General features: G+C 61.0%; 1 protein-coding gene across 1 annotated transcript; it reads right to left on the reverse strand.

Annotated features, from left to right (window-relative positions):
* Positions 1–403: 403 nt before the first annotated feature.
* Positions 404–16752, reverse strand: RAB4B (RAB4B, member RAS oncogene family). The gene is made up of 8 exons (XM_050928660.1): positions 16653–16752; positions 11103–11183; positions 9442–9556; positions 7992–8054; positions 7401–7555; positions 5886–5981; positions 5226–5370; positions 404–4911 (listed from the first exon to the last, which is right to left on the reverse strand). Exons 1-7 carry the CDS (start codon positions 16666–16668, stop codon positions 5255–5257), a joined length of 642 nt encoding a protein of 213 aa, XP_050784617.1. The 5' UTR covers positions 16669–16752; the 3' UTR covers positions 404–4911; positions 5226–5254.
* Positions 16753–20152: the final 3400 nt, after the last annotated feature.

A 20152-nucleotide genomic window follows, 5' to 3' on the forward strand; every position in this document is an offset into this window, starting at 1 on the left:
CGAAGGCCAGACTCATTTCGCCCAGGAAACCTCCCCTGCAGAGAAGAGTCGCCCCCCCACCCCTTCCTCCAGCCAGCGCAGGAGGAAGGCCCCAGGAGGTGCTGAGACGCTGCAGGGCCAGGGCCAGCCCCCCTGCCTGGGAGATGGGCGTGCGGCCGCTCGGCTCGGGCTGGCCAGCTCCAGGCGCACCGTAGCTTTGCAAACACTAAAAGGTGCCGGCCGAGCCTCAGGAGCTCTGCCCTTCAGGGGCTGTGGGATCACGGGCGAGGCCCTGGCTGTCTCTACTTCCCCAGACCCAGCTCTGCCGCCACGTGGCCTAGCCCGTCGCGGTGAGGGCTATGTACAGCCCCGAGCACTGGCCGGGACCCTGGTCAGCAGCAATAAGACGCCAGGAGGCCGGAGGTGGAAAACATTAATACTTTATGAACAAGTCACATTTTCACAGCCTGAAGTTGGAGGGCTTTTTCTTTTAAAGAGAAGAAATTTCACAGGGTGTGAATTATAAGCCGGGTTGGATCCAACCATCTCTCCCCAACCTGCCCCAGCTTCAAGAGGATTCGGAGGGAGCCGCTTGTATCCTCCCACCAGCGCCCTGGGACAGGCCAGGCAAGAGCCGAGTGCGAGGAAAGCCACAAAGGTAGCAGCCTCCCATCCTCCCCCCCACAATAAATAACAGCAGCTTAAGCATAAGAACACAACAGACGAAGCCACCAGAGCTCACAGCCAGGGGTCGCCCCACCTCTCCAACAGTGGCCCGATCATTGCTCCCCTTCCCGCGCCCACAGGAGCTTTTCAATGGGGCGCAGCCTGATTCGAGGACAGAGACCCCCAAGGCTCTCTGAAGGGGGTGAAGGTGACTTGCTCAAGACGGACATGCTGGGCTCCCCGTCCCTCCACCACACACAGCACTGGCCCCAGCCCAGGCAGGACACTGATGAGGCCTCACCAGTGATACTTGATTTGATCTACCCCTGGGCCCAGCTGAGAATTTCAGGACAAGAAGCGGGCGGGGGTCACGCACGGACAACCAAATAAAATGAAAGAAAAGTTTCAGCTGCCTGTAAGTAAAGACCGTGATCGACAACGGCAGGAGGAGCGTTTCCATCTTCTAATGAAGTTTGTAAATGGACATTACCCCCGCGTGTGGCACTCTTGAACGGGAGAGGGGATGGCAGCGATCTGGGACACGCTTTGTGAGTGGTCAGGGCTGCTCGTCCGTCAGGCGACTGGGGTGCTGGGTTTTTCATAATGTTCCTGGTGGAAAACCCAGGCTGGCAGAGGGATGTTGAGCCGAACATAGCTGGAGTGTAGCCAGCTATCTTTTAACTATCCTGAAACTCGTCAGCATATTAAGCTCAGAAGCTGGGAATGGGCGACAGGCTGGATCCCTTGCTGATTCCCTGCTCTGTTCACTCCCTCTGGGGCACATGGCACTGGCCACTGTCAGAGAACAGGATCCTGGGCTAGACAGACCTTTGGTCTGACCCGCATGGACCCACACCTGGACCCACAGCTCCGAGCTTTGCCAAGACATCTGAGCGCTGGAAATTGAAAGACCTTTGTCAATTGACTTGAGAAGGTTCTTTGCTTGAGAAGGGTGCGGTCCCTTGGGCACAGACAAACAGATGGCAAATAAATGCAAATTCTCTGGGGTTTTCAAATTCTCAGGTGGTTTAGGAATTCTTGCCTTGTCTTCATCTGTCACCTGCCACAACAACAGGCAATGTGGGGAAACTAACCATCCTGCTAAGTCGTTCTGAACAGTTTCGAGACTGCTCTGAAAGGCATAGATTCCTGGCCCGGCCTCGGAGCGGCACGCTGAGGGAATTCAAGTGACCAGTCGTATCGCACAGAAAAGCTCCCTAGCACAGAGCGGGGCAGCAGTCGTAAATTCCAGGGCCTCGTGGTCTGAAAGAAAGTTAATTCTTTCTGAAATGCACAAAACCTCTCGCAGGCGCCTTCTACTTAACTAGCGAATGTCGCGGGACTGCACTGGTCACCGTATTCGGCTGAAGGGGCTGCTAAGAGCTTGGCAAAGACGATGGTCCAAGCTGGACATTGAGAGTGTGGAGTTCACGGATCTCGTCACAATACAGAAGAACCTTGAAGTTACAAACCCCTCAGGAACAGAGGCTGTTTGCAAGGCTGAACAAAACGTTGGGGTCCTTTCAAAAATGTACAGCTGAACATCGACTTAACAGAGCTTTGAAACCTTCCTACGCAGAAGGAAAACGCTGCCTTCTCTTTCTTTTACCAGTTTACGTTTAACACACACTGTCCTGTATTTCGAGTTTGGGGGTTTTTCTGGTCGCTGCCGCTGCCTGATCGCATATTCCCGGTTCCCAACGAGGTGTGCGGCTGACTGGTCAGTTCGTAACTCGGAGGTTCTGCTGTAATTTGGTTTTGTCCAAGTCCCCTCACAACTTCCCACACAGGACAGTCTGGCGAATGATGCAGTGAAGTGCATTTAAAGAAGACTGTGTTGCTGTCAAAGGTGGAGCAAAGCCCTTCTCTCCCTGTCACGGAGGGCTCCCATCTGTAACAGGACCCTTTGGTTTAGCTCTGCAGAAAGTTGTTTTTCCCTCCCAAAAAAGCCTTTTACCTTTCCAAAAATGCTCTCCTGGGAGTAGATTTCAGTACAAAAATTCTTCCTTGAAAATGTCACCACATAAATACTAGCAAGCAGCGATAGCTTGGCAGTGTCCCGTCAGTGGCTCGATTCGTCCACAGCCAGAGACGTGTTTGGCGTTTTGTAACTCGGAAAGCAGTGCTGGAAACCAACCCTCACATTACCTCCCGTGGAATCAGACAGGGGAACTTGCTTCTTATGGTTCAGTGTCACCTTTGTTTTTACCTCTGGCAAAAAGCTCCCCCCACACATCCAGCATGCCCGCCTGTCCCAGCTCGGCAGCCAAGAAGGGCCGTTTCTTTTGCATGAGCACCCATGTTCTCGAAAGAGAAGCAGCTGCTGCTTTTCTCTGCAGTCGCTGGTGGGGTGAGAAGGACATCTGAAGTGCAATACAGAGACCGCAGATTTTCCATTTTGTCACATCTCGCAACACTGCCAGAAGGAGAGGCCGCGATTCACCGTGGGAACCTTCCGGATGGATACGGCCATTTGGCGCACTCAACACATAGGCTTGGGGTTTAGACGAGCCGGCGTGACAGAGAAAACCCGCTGGCCAGTTCAGGTTAAAAGCTCGGTTTCCGCTGCCGACTTGGTGATGTTTACACCCAGGCGCATTCGTTTGTGGCTCCGTTTCCGTCACTAACAAGAAAACGGGCGGGGGTGATGCTCTCGCCAGAACTTCAGCGTATCACGGACTGAACTGAATCTCACACGTCTCGTGAGGGGAGCTGGCGGCCCCTGGGAAGCCAGGAAGGGCCACAAGTTGGCCCGGACCGCCTATTGAGTGTCACAGGTTTGGCAGTTACCACAGGAGGGCTCTGGGGGTCATGCGATGTTCTGGGCCAAGGATCAGGAGAGAGACCCCAGGGCCGTAGCCCAGCCGAGCTGTCCGAGGGGGCCAGGGATCACTGCTGCCAGAGGAGGCGAGAGGGATGGGGAAGGGGCACAGGCGAGGGGCTGCATGAGGACAAAGCAGATGGGCTCTGGCTGCTCAGGGAGATTTTACACTGCTGTCACCACCTCAAATCCAACCCTGCAGCCGTGGGCCAGAGTCAGTGAAGGCTGCAGCCAGACTCTGCCCAGGGCGAGCCCCTCGCAGCCGGCTGAGCCAGAGGCTGTTAACATTCAGAGCACTAGGTGATTTAGGAGCCCAGATCCTATTGGCTTTCAACAGGCCTTTGGAGCGTGTCGCTTAGGCACTCTTGAGAATTTGACCGTAGGTCTGGACCCAGCGAGGCTGGATTCGAACCAGCCCCCCCGAGAGGAAGGTGCTGCCGGCATGTTACCCCAGCTCAGGAGACCTGGACTTTCCTGCCCGATAGGCGGCTTGGTTTGAGATGTGGCTGTGCTGTTACATCTGCCGTGGGGTTTTAAAACCCAGATCCTCGTGCCCGCCCAAGGGTTTCAGTGCCCAAGCTGTGGAGCCCAAGGGACTTTCCTGCAGGAGCTGGGACTAAACCCAACAGCAGAGCGGCTCCTGCCACGGGCACTGCACCAGACTCAACCCTTCCAGAGCAGCTGCCAGCGAAGTCAGAGTCCTGGAGACAGGAGTGGCCCCATCCGCCAATGGTCCAGTGTTCAGCTACAGCATTTCAAAGGGAAAGCGCAGTCCGCCCAGCCCCGACTGTCCATCTGTCTGTCACCCCAGAACGTCACGCCACCCGGGGCAGGGCAGACGTCGCAAGCACAGTGCTCGCGAGCGCAATGCCTGGCTGGCGGAAAAGCAGCGAGACGAGGCAGAGCCAGCGGAGCCAGACCCCAGCTTCAAAAGCTAAACCAGTTTAACAGAAATCCCAGCCCAGCCTAGAGCGCCTGGCAAGCCTCACGCTGCAGTGAACCGCTTCCCTGCTCCCATAAGTGACAGGCAGCCCCCAGGCTAAGACACCCCCCACTTGCCTAGCTCCGAGCAACGGGGCAGCAGGAGACAACCCCAACGAACCATCTCCCAAGGAGAACCCGCTCCCCCCTCGTCCTGGTGCTCACCCAGGGGGACTCTCCTACCCAGAGCAGCAGTTAGCTCCGGGAGGCTGGCCAGGGCCCCGTTACATCATCACTGAGCCAGGCCCGCGCCAGCTTCGGGTTGAAGGGGACGAGCAGCGGGCAAGGAGCAGCTGGCAGACGACGCCATGGCTGCATACAATCAAACGGGCAGTTTGCCAGAGGCCCAGCGCTCTCAGGCCACACGGCTCGGGAAGCAGAGAGCTCAGCGCGCAAGGCACGTGGTCCTGGGAAGAGAAGAGAGAGTGCTTCAGCCCCGGGGCCCGGCTGGCCACGATACAGAGCTGTGGAGAGAAGAGTCAGTCAGTCTCCGTGGCCAAGCTCGTGGGCAACTCCCGCAGGGGTCTAGGGGATTTGACAGACAGCTGCCTGGGAGGGAGGGCCGGAGGGAGTCGGGGCAGGGGGGAGTCCAGCAGAGAGAGACAAGCTCCAGCCTTTCCACCCACCCCCCTACCCAGCACCACATGCCCCAGGCGAGCCCCACTGCTGGGGGGCTGCGGAGGGAGCCAGCTCCACAGACTGTCAGTCAGCATCTGGACAACCCGCCCCCCAGGACACCACGGCTGAGCCTGCGCGCACAGGGCTCCCCCCAGCTTACTTGCAGACAGACTCCTGGTGCCTTCGCACTTAGCACCTGCACGGCTGCTTGCTCTGCGTCTGGGCCCCACGGGGCTGTCGCAGGTGGCGCAAGGAGGTGTCTCCATACTGGATGCCTGAGCCCATCCTCTCGGGGTCCAGCTCACCTGGGCAGACAGAGCAGTGCTCAGCAGGGTGGGACGCACGACCCCTCCCCCCTGACTGCGTAGGGCTGGGAGGAATCTTCACCAGGGACCCTGCCAGGACAGGCGGGGCCCAGCCGTGGGTTCGCACCAGCACCAGCCAGGCAACTCCCGGGTGCAGTCACTTGCTAACAGACCCCAGCCTCACTACCGTCGCTGAGATCGATCCGGGAGCGGCTGCCACGGCGGGCTGGGAGAGCGAACACCCTGCGGGCGCCAGAGAACCGCTGCCACGGAGCGCAGGGCAGCGCCACGCTCCTGGAGAACTGGGCCAGACCCCCGCCTCTGCCCTACTTCAGAACACGCCTGGGGCCCCTGGTCTCAGCCAGAGCCCAGACCATCATCTGTCTCCATCACTCTTCCTATTACTGGAAACCTGTTTCCCTTCCTGGCTGGGACGCTCAGGTTGGAAACACTGCGGGGGAAGCTTGGGGCTGTGTGGTGCCCCCCAGGGTCCCCCGCCAGCTCCGGCCTCCTACCCGATTCAATTTTGTTTAGTATGGTCCTGGCACATTTTAAGAAAGCTTCTTCTACATTCTGCCCGGTCAGCGCGCTGGTCTCCAGGAACATGAGTTCTGCCGAGGCGGAGAGAGAAAATGGCAGGAAGGTCACCCGGGGGCGGCTCCCAGCCCCATTCGCCGCAGTGCCCCGCTAAGCCCAGGAAAGCTGCAGCTGGGTATCGCAAGACAACGCTGCTCCTCGCCCCGCCAACACACACACCGGAGCCGCCCCTCGCTCGGGGTCCCACCCGCCGACACACACACCGGAGCCGCCCCTCACTCGGGGTCCCACCCGCCGACACGCACACCGGAGCCGCCCCTCGCTCGGGGTCCCACCCGCCGACACGCACACCGGAGCCGCCCCTCGCTCGGGGTCCCACCCGCCGACACGCACACCGGAGCCGCCCCTCGCTCGGGGTCCCACCCGCCGACACGCACACCGGAGCCGGGGAGTGGGACCTGCGTACAACGGGACTCGACCCGGCGCAGCCACTCTGAGGCAGGGTTCTAGCCACGGGGTCCGAGCTCCCCCTCCTGGCCACACAGCACCAGTGAAAGGCTGCCAGTCCAAGCAGCTTTGCAGAGCTCCCTGCCCCCCCCAGGGGCCAAGCACAGCTGCCACTCTCCCCCCAGCGCTCAGCAAAGGAGCGACCTGCCTCCGGGGCTGGGGCAGCACCCCAGGGCTGAGGAGCCCTTCTGGGGGCCACAGGCTTTTAATGCTGGCGGGCCAGGACTGCAGTGCTACCGCTCACGGGAAAGAGAGCGCCTGCTAGCAGCACCGGGCCCCCCAGCACCCGCTCTGAGGCCAACCCTGCCTGCCGGGGGACAGCACCCCCTGCCAAGCCCCCCACCCCCCAACACCGCCCTGGGGCCAGCCCTGCCCGCCGGTGCAGAGCACTCCCTGCCAAGCCCCACACCCCCCAACACCGCCCTGGGGCCAGCCCTGCCCGCCGGTGCAGAGCACCCCCTGCTGAGCCCCCCACCCCTCAACACCGCCCTGGGGCCAGCCCTGCCCGCCAGTGCAGAGCACCCCCTGCTGAGCCCCCCACCCCCTAACACTGCCCTGGGGCCAGCCCTGTCCACCGGGGGACAGCACCCCGTGCCAAGCCCCCCAACACCTCCCTGGGGCCAGCCCTGCCCGCCTGGGGAGAGCGCCCCCTGCTGAGCCCTCCACCCTGTCCCCAAACACTGCCCTGAGGCAGCCATGCCTGCCGAGGGAGAGTGCGTCCTGCCAAGCCTCCCGCCCTGCCCCCTAGTGCCGCCCTGGGGCCAGCCCTGCCTGCCCCCAGACCACTTTCCATAGCTCTGTCCCCTGCTGGACCTGGCCTGGCTGTGGGGAGATCACAGGACACTCTCACACCACTGAGGCCGGGTGCCATGGCAAAGCAGGCAGAGGACAGAAACATCCCCAAGGACCACCCCCACTTCATGGAAAGGGCCAGGCAGTGGCTAACGAGCCCCCAGAGCAGCCCTGCCTGCGCCCTGGCTCGGTACCGTTCTCTTGCGCGAAGCGGGAGGCTTCCAGGAAGGTCACTTCCCGGTCCGCATCCAGGTCCTTCTTGTTCCCGCAGAGGATGATGACGATGCTGGGGCTGGCAAGGGTCCGAGCATCCGTTAGCCAGTTGGTCAGCGCATTGTAGGTCTCTCGGCTGCAACACAGGACAGAGGGGGCAGCGGGGAGCAACCGGGCACTTCTCACAGACCCCGGATTGGGGGCTGCCCCCCAGGCCCTGGCCTGCCAGAGGGGTCCCTGTGCAGCGCCCGCTGCTGGCATTGACCTCAGGCGCGGGCTGCATGGACCCGGGGGCAGCGTGTTCCTACGTGGCCAAGTCGAGGAGCAGAACAGAACTGGTTCGGCTTGGCCGCTGGGGTGGGACCGGCCCGGCTCCCCAGCCCGGATGCTCAGCCCGGAACGAGGGGGGGCCTGTTTGGGTTCTGTTTCTGTGGCTTTAATCTAGTTCTGTCTGGAAACCTGCCCAGAGAGCTCGCCCCGTTCCTGGGAGCCCCAGCTGGAGGTGGGGTGGGGGCAGAGCATCGCGCTGACCCACAGCCGGGAGTCGCCCCCCTGCGGCGATGAACACCCACCTGGTGATGTCGTATACCAGCAGGGCCCCGGCTGCACCACGGTAGTAGCTCCGCGTCACTGACCTAGAGGGCGAGGAGACTTGGAGTGACCAGCAGGGCCAGGAGCTCGCTGGGGGCCGCGGGGTGATTTCGGGTCAGCTGGGAGCACAGTCCCGTGGGAAAGGGGGCGGGGGAAGGCATTGGGCTGCTGGGTAATGGAGGAGCCAAAGGCACGAGGTGGGTTTCTGGAGGCCGCCCCACAGCGGACAAGGCCAGTAAGAGGAGCCAGCCACAGACACCGGCCAACCTGCCCCAGGGCTTAGACGGGGGCTCGACCGCACAAGTCTTGGACTCTCGGGTGCGGGCTCCCGCCAGTGGGGTTCTGTGCTGTGGTCCCTGCCTCACGGATCCATCTCAGACTAGAGCAACCTTCCATCACCCCTGGCTGGAGCCAAACTGGAACGAGATCCTTGAGCCTGCCAGTGCCCCCGAGAGGGGAAAGGCCCCTGGCCCTGCCAGGCCCTCCCTCCAGGGACAGAGTGGAGCTGGTGTTCCCAGAGGGGAGCACCCTGCGTTCCAGCCCTCACCCGGGGTGGATCGGACCCAGCGTCCTAACGGGGAACAGCCCCACACCCGAAGAAAAATGGGAAGGACGATATCTTCCTGCACTGCCCTTGGGAAGGGGGCTCCCCAAGAGAGACGCGGCCATCGTCCGTACCCCTCAAGCTCCGGGGAGACCCAGAGGAGCAGAGACCCTGCTGCACGCCCCTGGCCCCACGCCACAGCCTCACGAGCAAGCAGGCTCAGGGACTCAGGGCTTTTTAACTCACACACAGAGGCTGCACCGCAACAGGGAAAGCTACAAGCAGCCAACCGTTAGGTGGCTGGGTGGCAGCGTGGCCTAGTGGGCAGGACACTGGGCTGGGAGTCAGGACAGCTTGGCCACTGATCTGCCACATGACCTTGGACAACTCCCCACCCATCCGTGCCTCGGTTTCCCCTCCCACCCTTTCTGGGTCTTGCCCGTTTGCAGGGAAAGGCCCAGGCACAATGGAGGTCCCCGGTCTTGGTCGGAGCCCTCTGAGTGCTGCTGTAATGCAGAGCTGCAATATGGGCAAGACTCCAGACTAACTCTAGGTACAGCATCCCGCTGTCTGCACACAGGCCTGTCCTGTTACACCGACACAGAGCGTTGTGCTGTGCTGGTGAGCACCTGCCATGTCCCGCCCCAGAGGTGGCTGCATCTCCATGGCTATGGGAAAAGCGACCCCTGTCAATCTCCGATTCCGCTCAACTCCCGCAGCTGCTTTTACACAGGCAAGACGCCCCTTTCGCAGGCTCCTGGGACCACCACCAATACTATCCCCCGTCTCCAGACTTAGCCTGGAAGGCTGGCTGCTGCGGCACCCCGGCCTTGGACGTCACTCCAGAGACATTTCAAATGGTCAGTGGCTGGATAGGTGGGTTTTACCTAAACCGTTCCTGTCCTGCTGTGTCCCAGATCTGCAGTTTCACCGTTTTCCCACCGACGTTCACCACCTTCGACCCAAACTCCACTCCAATGGTGTGGTTGGAATCCTGCTTGACTGGGGAAGGGAGAGATTCCAAGTCAGTGACAGACCGAGAAGGCCCCTGGTCACTTGGGGGTCAGCTACAAAGCGGACCCACTGCAGGACCAGGAGCTTCCTGTCCAAGAGCCCCGAGCGACCTGCGACTGCTTCAGTCCGATTCCTGGGCAGACTGGAGGCTGCGGCTGCTGCAGAGCAACGTGGCGAGGGGAGTGAGTCACATTATTCTTAGGCCTCCTGAAGTGATACAGTATGAGCAGGAGACGCACAGCGCAGACAAGCTTTCCCTCCCCAGCCCTGCTGGTGACCCTCACTCCCGACCCGCAGCCCCTGCTAGCCCAGCCCTGAACCCCCCAGCTCTGCCGGTGCCCCTCACTCCCAACCCACAGCCCCTGCCATCCCAGCCCTGCCGGTGCCCCTCACTCCCGACCCACAGCCCCTGCTAGCCCAGCCCTGGGCTCCCCTCCAGCCCTCCCGGTGCCCCTCACTCCCGACCCGCAGCCCCTGCCAGCCCAGCCCTGCCGGTGCCCCTCACTCCCAACCCGCAGCCCCTGCTAGCCCAGCCCTGGGCTCCCCTCCAGCCCTGCCGGTGCCCCTCACTCCCAACCCACAGCCCCTGCCAGCCCAGCCCTGCCCCCCGCAGCTGCCCCTCCAAAACTGCTGGTCCAATACAGTGCTGTCACGAGCAGCAGACCAGCACACACGGATGCCTGCTTTTGCCTTCCCACTGTTGGAAAATTTGCCAGATTGAGCCAACTTTGCAGTTTTGGTCCAGCCCGTGAAAACACGATTCGACGGCGCAGCAGCAGGAAGGGTCCTGACCCAGCGCTGCCATGCGATCGCCCAGCCCCCAGGAGTCACGTCACCTGAACAGAAACCCAGGAACGCCCCAGCGCCCCACTGCGAGAGCATCAAAAGCAAACGCAGGCAGGGGTTATACCCCAGCACAATCTGCTCACACGGGGAGCCAGCAGAGATGATGTAGAAGGGGCGGTGGGTGGGGGTGTGTGTGTGTGTACCACAAAGCGCCCTTTTCATTTCCTTGGCCGGTTAACCCACTACCCACAGTGTGTGAAAATCAAGCGCCGGGTGGATTCGTTACCAACACGAGAAGCCCCTTTGAGATACAATTTTGTAATTTGCTGAACACACGGAGAAAGCCAGGGTTGTGCAAAGACATTTGCAAGGAAAACCACAGAGCAGCAGGGGTTTCACGTTGGATTTCCAGTTAGTCTAGTCGAGCCGTTTCAGCTTTCCCATTAAAAAAATAGGAAGAAGGTTTTCAAGAAGGCTGAAGTTTTAAAACGTCGTGATAAAAAAAATCACCACCACACGTTCGGATGTGAAAACTCCCACTCTTTCGTCAGCTTCTTTTGTAAAAGGCAGTTCTGGAGCTGAAGGGCAGATCAGGAGGCAAATTCAATTGTCCTTCTGGCAACAAGTGTGCAGCAGAATCTTCCCCTTCGGATGAGCTCCGAGGGTCTCGGGTATCAGGAAACACCGGAGCAGAACAGAAATCAGTTCAACTAAACACAGCACTGGCCACAGTAACAGGGCTACTTACATTTATTCTCTATAAACTGATGCAGGAGACAGGACTTCCCGGTACCGGCACTTCCTATCACCAGAAACTTGAAGAGGAAATCTGAAGAACAAAATAAGCACGGATGTAACACTGGAGCGTGGGCTGTGGGAAGGGGCAGCACGTTCTGTTTAAGGGGGCTGGCGAGGTTTACGAAAAGCAGAGCACCTTCTTAACCAGTCTTTAGAAACACGCACGGAGAAACATTACGCGCAGTGCTCCCCTGCGTCAAACTCCCCGGGTGACCTCACTTCCCCGCACCTCACTACAAGGGATAGTGACACTTCCTTTAGCCCCGTGTCTCATTAGACAAAGCACGCTGAGGTGGGGACAGTCTCATCCTAGGTGTACGTACAGCGCCCGGCGCAATGGGGACCTAACTTAGCTTGGCGTCTTTTGGCACCGCTGTTAACTTAGCATTATTTACACCCCACTGGGCATTAGCCAGCTCCCTTCTACTCGCACCAGGGCATGGACACCGATCGGCATGCCGCGGCCATCGCCAACAGCCAGGTGTGCACACGAGGAGCAGAGACACAACGCCGCTCAGCCCAGAGAGAGGCCTCCAGGGGTTAGGGGCTTGAGCCTCCCAGGTATTAAGCTAGGCCCCGGTCCCACTGCAGTCCAGAGCGTGTGAGTCACAGGTTCAAACCCCCTACAAGTCTTATTGGCAGGAGGTGAGGTTATTACTGAATTAGAAAGCGTTCACAGGAGGCCAGTCAGAACACTCAACGGCCTGGACTAACAGTCCTGTGAAGACAGTGGGACTGGGTACCTCAGAAAGGAGACGAGCGTGGGGGTGGGGGGCATTTGATAAAATGGTCAGTCTAGAGAAGGGAGACCGGGAGCTTCCGTTCGCCTTGGCTGGTCACTCACACACAACGGGACCCCAATGTGATTCAATGGTGGGAAATGCACAGCTGGCCAAAGGACAGAGTTTTCCCACACACCATGGTTAGACTGTGGAACTCACTGCCACAAGAAGTTGTTGAGACCAAGAACGAAGGAAGATCCAAGAAGGGCCTGGACATTTACAAGCATAACAAGAACAACCAGAGTCATTATAGTTAATGAACAGTTTTAGAAGGGTCATTAACCCTCCTCCTACTCAGGGCTTAAGCAAGCGAACTATTAGAAACTAGCATGAGACATAACGCGGGGGCAGATCATCCCATGGCTGCCACTGTCCTTGAAGCATCTAGCACCAACCACTGTCAGAGCCAGAACACACGCTGAGACAGGCCTCGGGACTCCTCCATAAGCACCTGCCTCGGCCAGCTGGAGCCAGGCTGCCAGCACCATGGGGTGGATCCCTGGCACGGCAGCACAGGCAGGGGAATCCAGGCCCTCGGCCTTTCCCGAGGGCTAAACGCAACGTGCAGAGACCTTACGGGCAGTTCTTGCCACGGTCAGAAGGGAAGGCCAGAAACAAAACACGAGTTCGAATGAGACCAACGGATTTCCCAGAGCGCTCCGCGCCGTCCGCCCTCCCGCGGGTGGGCACCGGACAGAACCGTACCATATTCCCCCCACTCTCGAGAGTCTCCCATTACAACAGCCTCCAGGGAGATCTCTTGGGCTGAAGTCCCACACGCTCCCTCCAGCCTCCAGCCAGAGCCAGTTCCTTCCGGCTGCAGCGCGAGGCGCGATCTCTGGGTCAGATTCTAACCTGTCCCCAGAGGCACGACAGTAAAGCCTAGAGACTCCCCTCTGCAGGGTGCCCCCCACACAGAGAAAGGCCTTACCTCCATGCAAAAGCCGTGCCACTTTACCTATGCCAGTCTGATGGGGGAACAACCCAGTCCTAGCGTGGGCCCAGTCACCCCGCGGGATGGGGAACGAGCTGTCCCGGTAGACGCTAGTTCTGGGCCGGCTGGCACGGCCCACGCAGACAGTCAAGCTGCTCTGGCTATTTCGGCCATGCTAGCCAGACTGAAGGGAGAACTGGCACCACTACCCGAGTGGCGATCCCTGTAGCCGCACTCAAGCTCACGCTGCCTGTCGGTTCTCCCGTCGGCCTGTGTAACCCACTTCCGACAGGCGGTAGCGAGGTCGACAGAAATTCTACACGGGGGTCGTGTCAGCTTAACTGTCTCTCAGGGGGTGGATTTTCACACGATGCCGACATACGCACCCAGCGTAGAGCAGCCCGCAGACTCCCATGGGCGGAAGCTGTTTTGAAGTCTCACTCACTGGCGCTTTGCTTATGAATCTAACGTCTTCTTTCATTTACCAGAGGCACGTTCGGAAGAATTTGCAAGCAAGAGTCATTGCATAGAAGCCCACATCAATGCTACTCGACTGGTGGGTCGCAACTGAAGGCAGCCGGGGGGCATAAGGCATTGACAGTTCTGGTCCAATCTAAAGCCACAAACCCCTCTCTCCACCCGTACCCACACCCCTTTCCACTTCGCCCTCAGGATTACAGAGACTTATTCTCATCAGTGGATTTTTGGCATCAGATGGGGGTTGCCATGCGGAGCAGGCTCCATACGATACATGGAGCATTCCCTGCTCCCGCGCCAAATTACCACTTGCCCAGGTATTGACACCATTTGGATCTGGAGACAGCAATTCTACTCCTCACCTGGGTACCCGCTCCATTAAGAACACGGGGCGGGGGGAGGGGGGGGAGGCATCAGTACGTATATGGCCCCACAACTGTGGTACCCGAGCACCTCGATCTGTACCACTCGCCCATTGGCAGGAAAGCATTTTACAGATGGGGAAACTGAGGCAGGGGCTCACTCTGTCCCCTTCCCTCCGGTCACCGTTCCCAAGTCAGGCTGTTTGTTTACGCTCGGCTCAGTGGGGGTTCCATGCCCCATTCCCTCTCTGGCATAGGAGCACTGGGCACAGCTACATCAGCTCTGACCAGCCTCTCGCCAAGCCCAGCTCCCGACGCCCAGAGGAAGGTGCGAGAAACCTTGCAGGGAACAACGATGGAACAACATACGGGGGGGGGTGGGGGGTGCTCCTTGAAACGCCCTGATTTACAATCCTCTCGTAGAACAGCTTCCTACCAGAGATCCTGCGGATGCTGCCGAGTGCACCGGACCCCAGTTGTGGGGCAGGAGACAGTGGTGTTAGGCACCCTAACACGTAGGCCAGGAGACAACAGGCAGGTACAGCCAGCGGAGGTACCAGGAACTAACAGGTCATGATGAGCCATGGGCTCAGCTACCATACCCAGATAAATGTCTGGTCTTCGGCAGAACCTCGTGGTGTTTGAGTCACAAACGCCCTCACGATGAAAGCAGCACTGTTCTCCCTGCTTCCCCTTCACCGGTTTAGAGACTCCACTGCCAGAAGGAACCGCTGGATCACAGACGTATGGGACTCGAAGGGATCTCGTAAGTCACCTAGTCCTGTGCCACGCTCTGAGGCCGGGCTAAGTAATCTCGCCAGACCTAGGCCACAGCACTCCCCTGTATCAGTAATTCCTCTCTGAACCCGAGCAGACTCTTTCAAAAAAGAGCCCAGCGTGATTTTAAAATGGCCAGTGATGAAAAATCTTAAGCTAAAGATCAATGCCAGCTCTGAGAGAAAGGCTTCTCCCACTCGGCAAAACCACTTCCCTTCAATTATTCAGGTCCCATTGTTACGTTGCTTACAAGGGAAATATCTGGGATGCTGCTTTCCCAAGCACTGGCTGCTATCTCCCCATCTTAAAACGCCAGCCTACGCCTGGGGCCCAGCAAACAAAGCCTGTGCCAGGTTTAAAGGGAACTCAGTTATCTTGATATCTAAGCTGTGAGTGAGTTCAAAGTCATCTCAGCCATGGCACCTGCCTCTCTGCCAACTGCGGTTTTCTGATCACATTTCTCACGTGGCGCCGTCCGTGCTCGTGCGGAACACAACACAAACACGAACGCAGGTACTGAGGAAACAGCACAACCAGTGAACCTGACGACATGCAAAGGCACAAAGTAAAACAAGTGAAAAGAGATTCCCCGGCTCTCCCCAGGAGTCTGGCCGGACGAACAGCCAGTGAGATTTCCAACAAAAGTGGTTCGGAACAAACTCTTCAGCCTCTTGACCTGCCCAGCAGTGAAGAGCAGCCTGTCGCCTTGGCTGGGGAAGGGGGGTGATTTTCTATTTACTGGCAGAGTGACACCAGCCCAAGCCCCAGTGTGGACACCAGTTCACTAATCACTTTGGCTCTCCCGGTAGAGCTGAACACAGCCCGTTGGCTGTACAGACAAGGCCTGGGAGAGACAGGCCCCATGACCCGGTACGTGCTCCTAGGAGCTGCTGACTCCCATGCGGGCCAGGGCTGTACTGAAAGGTGACATCCCCAGGCCTTCCTCCAAAGCACCGTAACCCACAGGTGCCTAATTCCGAACCAGAGGCTTCGTGCGGAGACGGACGCCCGCCTGGGGTGTCATGGAGCAAGAGCTCCCTGTGCAGACAACCCAACCCGAGGAGCGGAACTGTCGGGCTTTGTGCACGGGCGGAGGTGGAGGAAAAGTCACATCTCTGTTCCTCCGTCAGCACCCAGCCCTGCTGTCCCGAAGCACCCCTGGGTGCACACAGGGCCACGGAAAAGCGGTTCATTCCCAGGGCAGGGCCTCTCCGCACCCGGGACTTTCCCAGCCCCCAACTGGGCACCATGCACAGGCGCCAAACTGGGCCAAGGACGCTACTTCGGGGAGGATTTCTGGGGCCAGGCCTGAGCCAATCCCCCGGCTGTCGTCTGGGGATGGCAGGAGGCCGCAGAGTTGGGGAGGGGTGAGCTGAGTGCAGGGGCTGGAGCTGGAGGCAGGGGAGGTTGGCCCATCCTCATTGGAGGAACTGGTTGGTTGGCCTAGGCTGACTTGGTCCTGCCTCAGCCTGGGGGTTGTGTGTGCTCTGGAGGCCCCATCCTGCCCCACAGTTCTGCGAGTCTGTAGCTTCTTCTTTCCAAGCTGAAACTTTGGGTTTTTTTTTAAGTTCTGAGAAGCGCTAGATCCAGCCCCTGTTCTGGGGGAGGCTGGAACGGGGGGTCCCTCAGGGCGTTCTCCCTCGCCCACAGAGCCCTGGAGATGTGTGTGAGCGGCTTCCCCAGGGTGACAGGAGCTGAATCTAAGCAGCCCTGGGCTCCCCGCACTGCCCCCCAGCTCTGCCGGTGCCCCTCACCAGCAGCCCCCTGCACTCCTAGCCTAGGCCTGCTGGGCTGCCCGTGATGCCGAAAGCTGTGACGTGTAACGCACCCGGCACTCGCCTTGCAGTGACAATCTGGACTGCAGGCAGCTGCTGGGGGCCTACTGCCAAGGAGCGTTTCACACTCGCCCAGACGGGCCCAGAGGGGCCGACCTCCCCTCCTCCTCAGTGCACCCCCGCTGCACGCCGCGCACCCCCGCCCCGCTTCACACTCACCCAGAGGGGCCGACCGACCCCCCCGCACTCAGCTCACCCCTCCCCCCACTGCACCCCACTGCACGCCGCGCACCCCCGCCCCGCTTCACACTCACCCAGAGGGGCCGACCGACCCCCCCCGCACTCAGCTCCCCCCTCCCCCACAGCCCCCCCCGCACGGAGCCCCCCCCTGACCGTAGCTCTCGGACATGGCTGGCGCGGGCGGGGCGGGGCCGGGAGCTGCCGAGCGGAGCGGGCGCGATATGGCGGCGCCCAGTGACCCGGCCGGTGGAGCCACTTCCGGGTCCGCGCGCGCGCCGGCGTGCGTCTGACGTCACCCGGGAGGGGCGGGGCTGAAGCCACACTCCTGGGTTCTATCCCAGCTCCGGGTGGGAAGGAGGGTCTAGCGGTTAGAGCGGGGGGGGGCCTGGAGCCCGGACTCCTGGGTTCTATCCCAGCTCCGGGAGGGGAGTGGGGTCTAGCGGTTAGAGCGGGGGGGGGCCTGGAGCCCGGACTCCTGGGTTCTATCCCAGCTCCGGGTGGGAAGGAGGGTCTAGCGGTTAGAGCAGGGGGGCTGGAGCCCGGACTCCTGGGTTCTGTCCCAGCTCTGGGAGGGGAGGGGGGTCTAGTGGTTAGAGCGGGGGGGGGGCTGGAGCCCGGACTCCTGGGTTCTCGCCCCGGCTTTCTTTGTGTGCCGTCGGGCTAAGGACGCGGGGCTGGAGCGTCTCCGGGAGAAGCAGCTGCCTCGGCCGGACCCCAGGATGCCTGGCGCGAAGGGCCAGGTGGGGAGGGGGCACGGGGCAGAGGCAGCTCCCCAGCAGGGATAGGGCCAGTGATGGGGTCCCAGCCCAGGGGCTCAGCAGGGCCCCATAGCCCCCCCCCCTGTGTTCTGGGCTCCGGGGGCACCAGCTGCAGAGGGAGCCCAGGGCTGGCTGCCCCGGCACCTCCTGTGTCCCCCTCGCCAGGCAGCTGGGGGGCCCCCGGGCTCAGATCCCAGACACCTCCCCACAGCCTGGGCTGGGATCGGGTCTCACTGCTCGCCCCCCCCCCCCGGTATTCACAGCTGTGTTCCAGCCCCACCCTCCATAGGCTCCTTCCTTCCTTTCCTCACCCTCGGGTGCAGGGCGCCGGGTTGCACCGTGGGGGAGGCATGGGGCAGATGGCACCATGGTGGGGGCATGTGCCCAGGACTGAAATCTGCCCCCTTCCCCGGATTGACCCCCTGCGCCCCCACCCCTGGCTTTGCTGCTGAAGGAAGAGGGATTTGGGGAGCTAAGAGCCCCAGAAGCCATGGGCGGGGGGAGGCTGCTGTGTGAGCGGCTTCCCCCAGGGTGACAGGAGCTTAATCTAAGCAGCCCTGGGGCTCCCCGCACTGCCCCCCAGCTCTGCCGGTGCCCCTCACCAGCAGCCCCCTGCAATCTCAGCCCCCAAGTGAGTGGCCACGTAGTCTGGGAGTTGAGTGGGGGCTGGGGAGGGGCTGGCAGGTTGGGTTCCTAGGAGGGAGCCCCCAGGCCCCCCCTCAGAGAGACCAGCTTAACCCCAAATTGGGAGAAAACCCAGGAGTCCTGGCTCCCAGCCCCCTCCCCCCACTCTAACCACTAGATCCCACTCCCCCCAGAGCCAGGGACAGAACCTAGGTGTCCTGGTGCCCAGCCCCCTCCCCCCCCAGCTCTAACCACAGGACACCACTCCCCCCAGAGCCGGGAATGGGACCCAGGCATCCTGTTTCCCCTCTGCAACCCTAGCACTGCATGGGCACCATGCTGAGACTCGCCCCGGAGCCCTGTGCTCTCATCCACAGGCCCCAGCAAGCCCTGAGCTGGGGCGGGCGCAGGCCGGCTGGGCGTGGCAGGTAGCGGGCGGCTGTACCATGGACTCCCTGTACCTGCCATGCGAACACGCCCTGCCCGTGCCTGTGGGCAGCCCCACCTCTGCCAGCCAGCTCCTGGAACAGCAGCTGGGGGGTGGGGCAGGGCTCAGATCGTGGGGGGAGGGGCAGTTAATGGGGATGAAGAAATGGAGGCTCCCAACCCCCTGCCAAACCCCCATATTGCCTCCCTCCAGCCCAGGAAATAAAAGCCAGGGGGCATCCGAGCTGCCTGGTGGTTAGAGCAGGGGGGCCTGGGGGCCAGGACTCCTGGGTTCTCTCTCCAGCTCTGGGAGGGCAGTGGGGGCTGGTGGCTAGAATCAGGGAGGGTGGGAGCCAGGCCCCAGGCTTTTCCCAGTTGATGCTGTTGGGTAAGGGTCTGGGGCCAGATCCCTGGCTAGTGGTCACTGGCTCTGCTCCACTGAGATCCCCCCCCCCGACCCAGGCGGCCGCGTTCCCGCCAGGCGGGGTTTTCCAGCGTCGCGTCCCAAATTCCTGATTTTCACAAGGGAAGTGGGGTTTGCCCAGAGGAATCAGATTGTCCGGGTTCCAGGAAAGGCCGCCCAAGCCTGACAGCCGTGCAGTGGGGGCGGGGGGTGCTGAGCAGTGGGGCAGAGCACCACTGGCGGCGTAAAGCCCTGGGGAATCCCCACACAGGGTAATTCTCTGCCGGGGATTCTCTGTTCCTGATTCTTCCCCCCCACCAGGAATCCCCAGCCCCCTAGCCCAGGGGGGCAGGCTGGTGTCCCCCTGCTGTGAGGCTGATCATTAAATGCCAAGAGCCACGGCCCAAACCTGCAGCAAGATGCAGCCAGCTCTGGGGTGGGGCATGTCCCCCAGCGGGCTCCCCAGAGACCCCAGCCCCCACACCGTGTCTCTCTCCCCCACTTTCAGGGTCTGAAGCGGCCCTGGCAGAGGGATGCAGCCAGCTCTGGGGTGGGGCGTGTCAGGCAAAGCACAGCTCTTTGCAGAGTTCCCCCCGCCCAGTCCTTGGGGCAGAAGAGGCCCCAGCGCCCTTTGCCCAGGCTCTGAGGCTATCGGCTCTGCTCCCCTCCTGAGTTTTATGGCAGGGCAGCAGGAGCCACTGATAAGGCCAGAGCCAACTGCAGTCCCCAGCCAGGAACAGCTTCGAGCAGGGACCACAGCAAGGGAAGGGCAGTAAAAGGAACGTGACCAATCCTCCCTCCTCCCCAGGATGCAGCCTCTGCCCTGCCCTGTACACCCCCTTCCCCTCCCCAAGCCCCAGAACCCAGGAGTCCTGGCTCCCAGCCCCCTGCTGTACACCCCCTCTCTCCTCCCAGTGCTGGGAGAGAACCCAGGAGTCCTGGCTCCCAGCCCCCTGCTGTACACCCCCTCTCTCCTCCCCCCTCTCTCCTCCCAGTGCTGGGAGAGAACCCAGGAGTCCTGGCTCCCAGCCCACCCCTGCTCTAACCCACCAGCCCCCACTCCCCTCCCAGAGCTGGGACAGAACCCAGAAGTCCTGCTCCCAGCCCCCCCTGCTCTAACCACTAGACCCCAGCCCCCTCCCAGAGCTGGGGAGAGAACCCAAGAGTCCTGGCTCCCAGCCCCTGCTCTAACCACTAGACATGCCCCCCCCAGGGGCTGCTGGCAGTAGGTGGGGACTGACTGTCATGGTCCCCTGGAGCCCGACACAGAGCTTGGTGTCTCCCCATCAGGTCCCACTCAGCCTGGCGGGGGGCCCTGGGCCCCCCTGGCTGCAGGCTCATGGGAACAGAAGTGAACTGAGAGAGGAATCTGGCAGTGGTAAGACGCAGGGGGGCTCGGAGCCAGGACTCCTGGGTTCTCTCCCTTCCTGGCCCTGACATCA

The sequence above is a fragment of the Gopherus flavomarginatus genome, chromosome 18 (genome assembly GCF_025201925.1).
Source record: "Gopherus flavomarginatus isolate rGopFla2 chromosome 18, rGopFla2.mat.asm, whole genome shotgun sequence".
In the NCBI taxonomy this organism is placed as follows: domain Eukaryota; kingdom Metazoa; phylum Chordata; order Testudines; family Testudinidae; genus Gopherus; species Gopherus flavomarginatus.

What these genes read in the sequence shown, in the direction of transcription:
- RAB4B (XM_050928660.1), bottom strand. An exon ending in CTGGTATACGACATCACCAG is followed by an intron (nt 7,556 to 7,991) that starts GTGGGTGTTCAT and finishes CCTGTGTTGCAG; the next exon opens with CCGAGAGACCTACAATGCGC. An exon ending in CCGCTTCGCGCAAGAGAACG is followed by an intron (nt 5,982 to 7,400) that starts GTACCGAGCCAG and finishes CCGCCTCGGCAG; the next exon opens with AACTCATGTTCCTGGAGACC.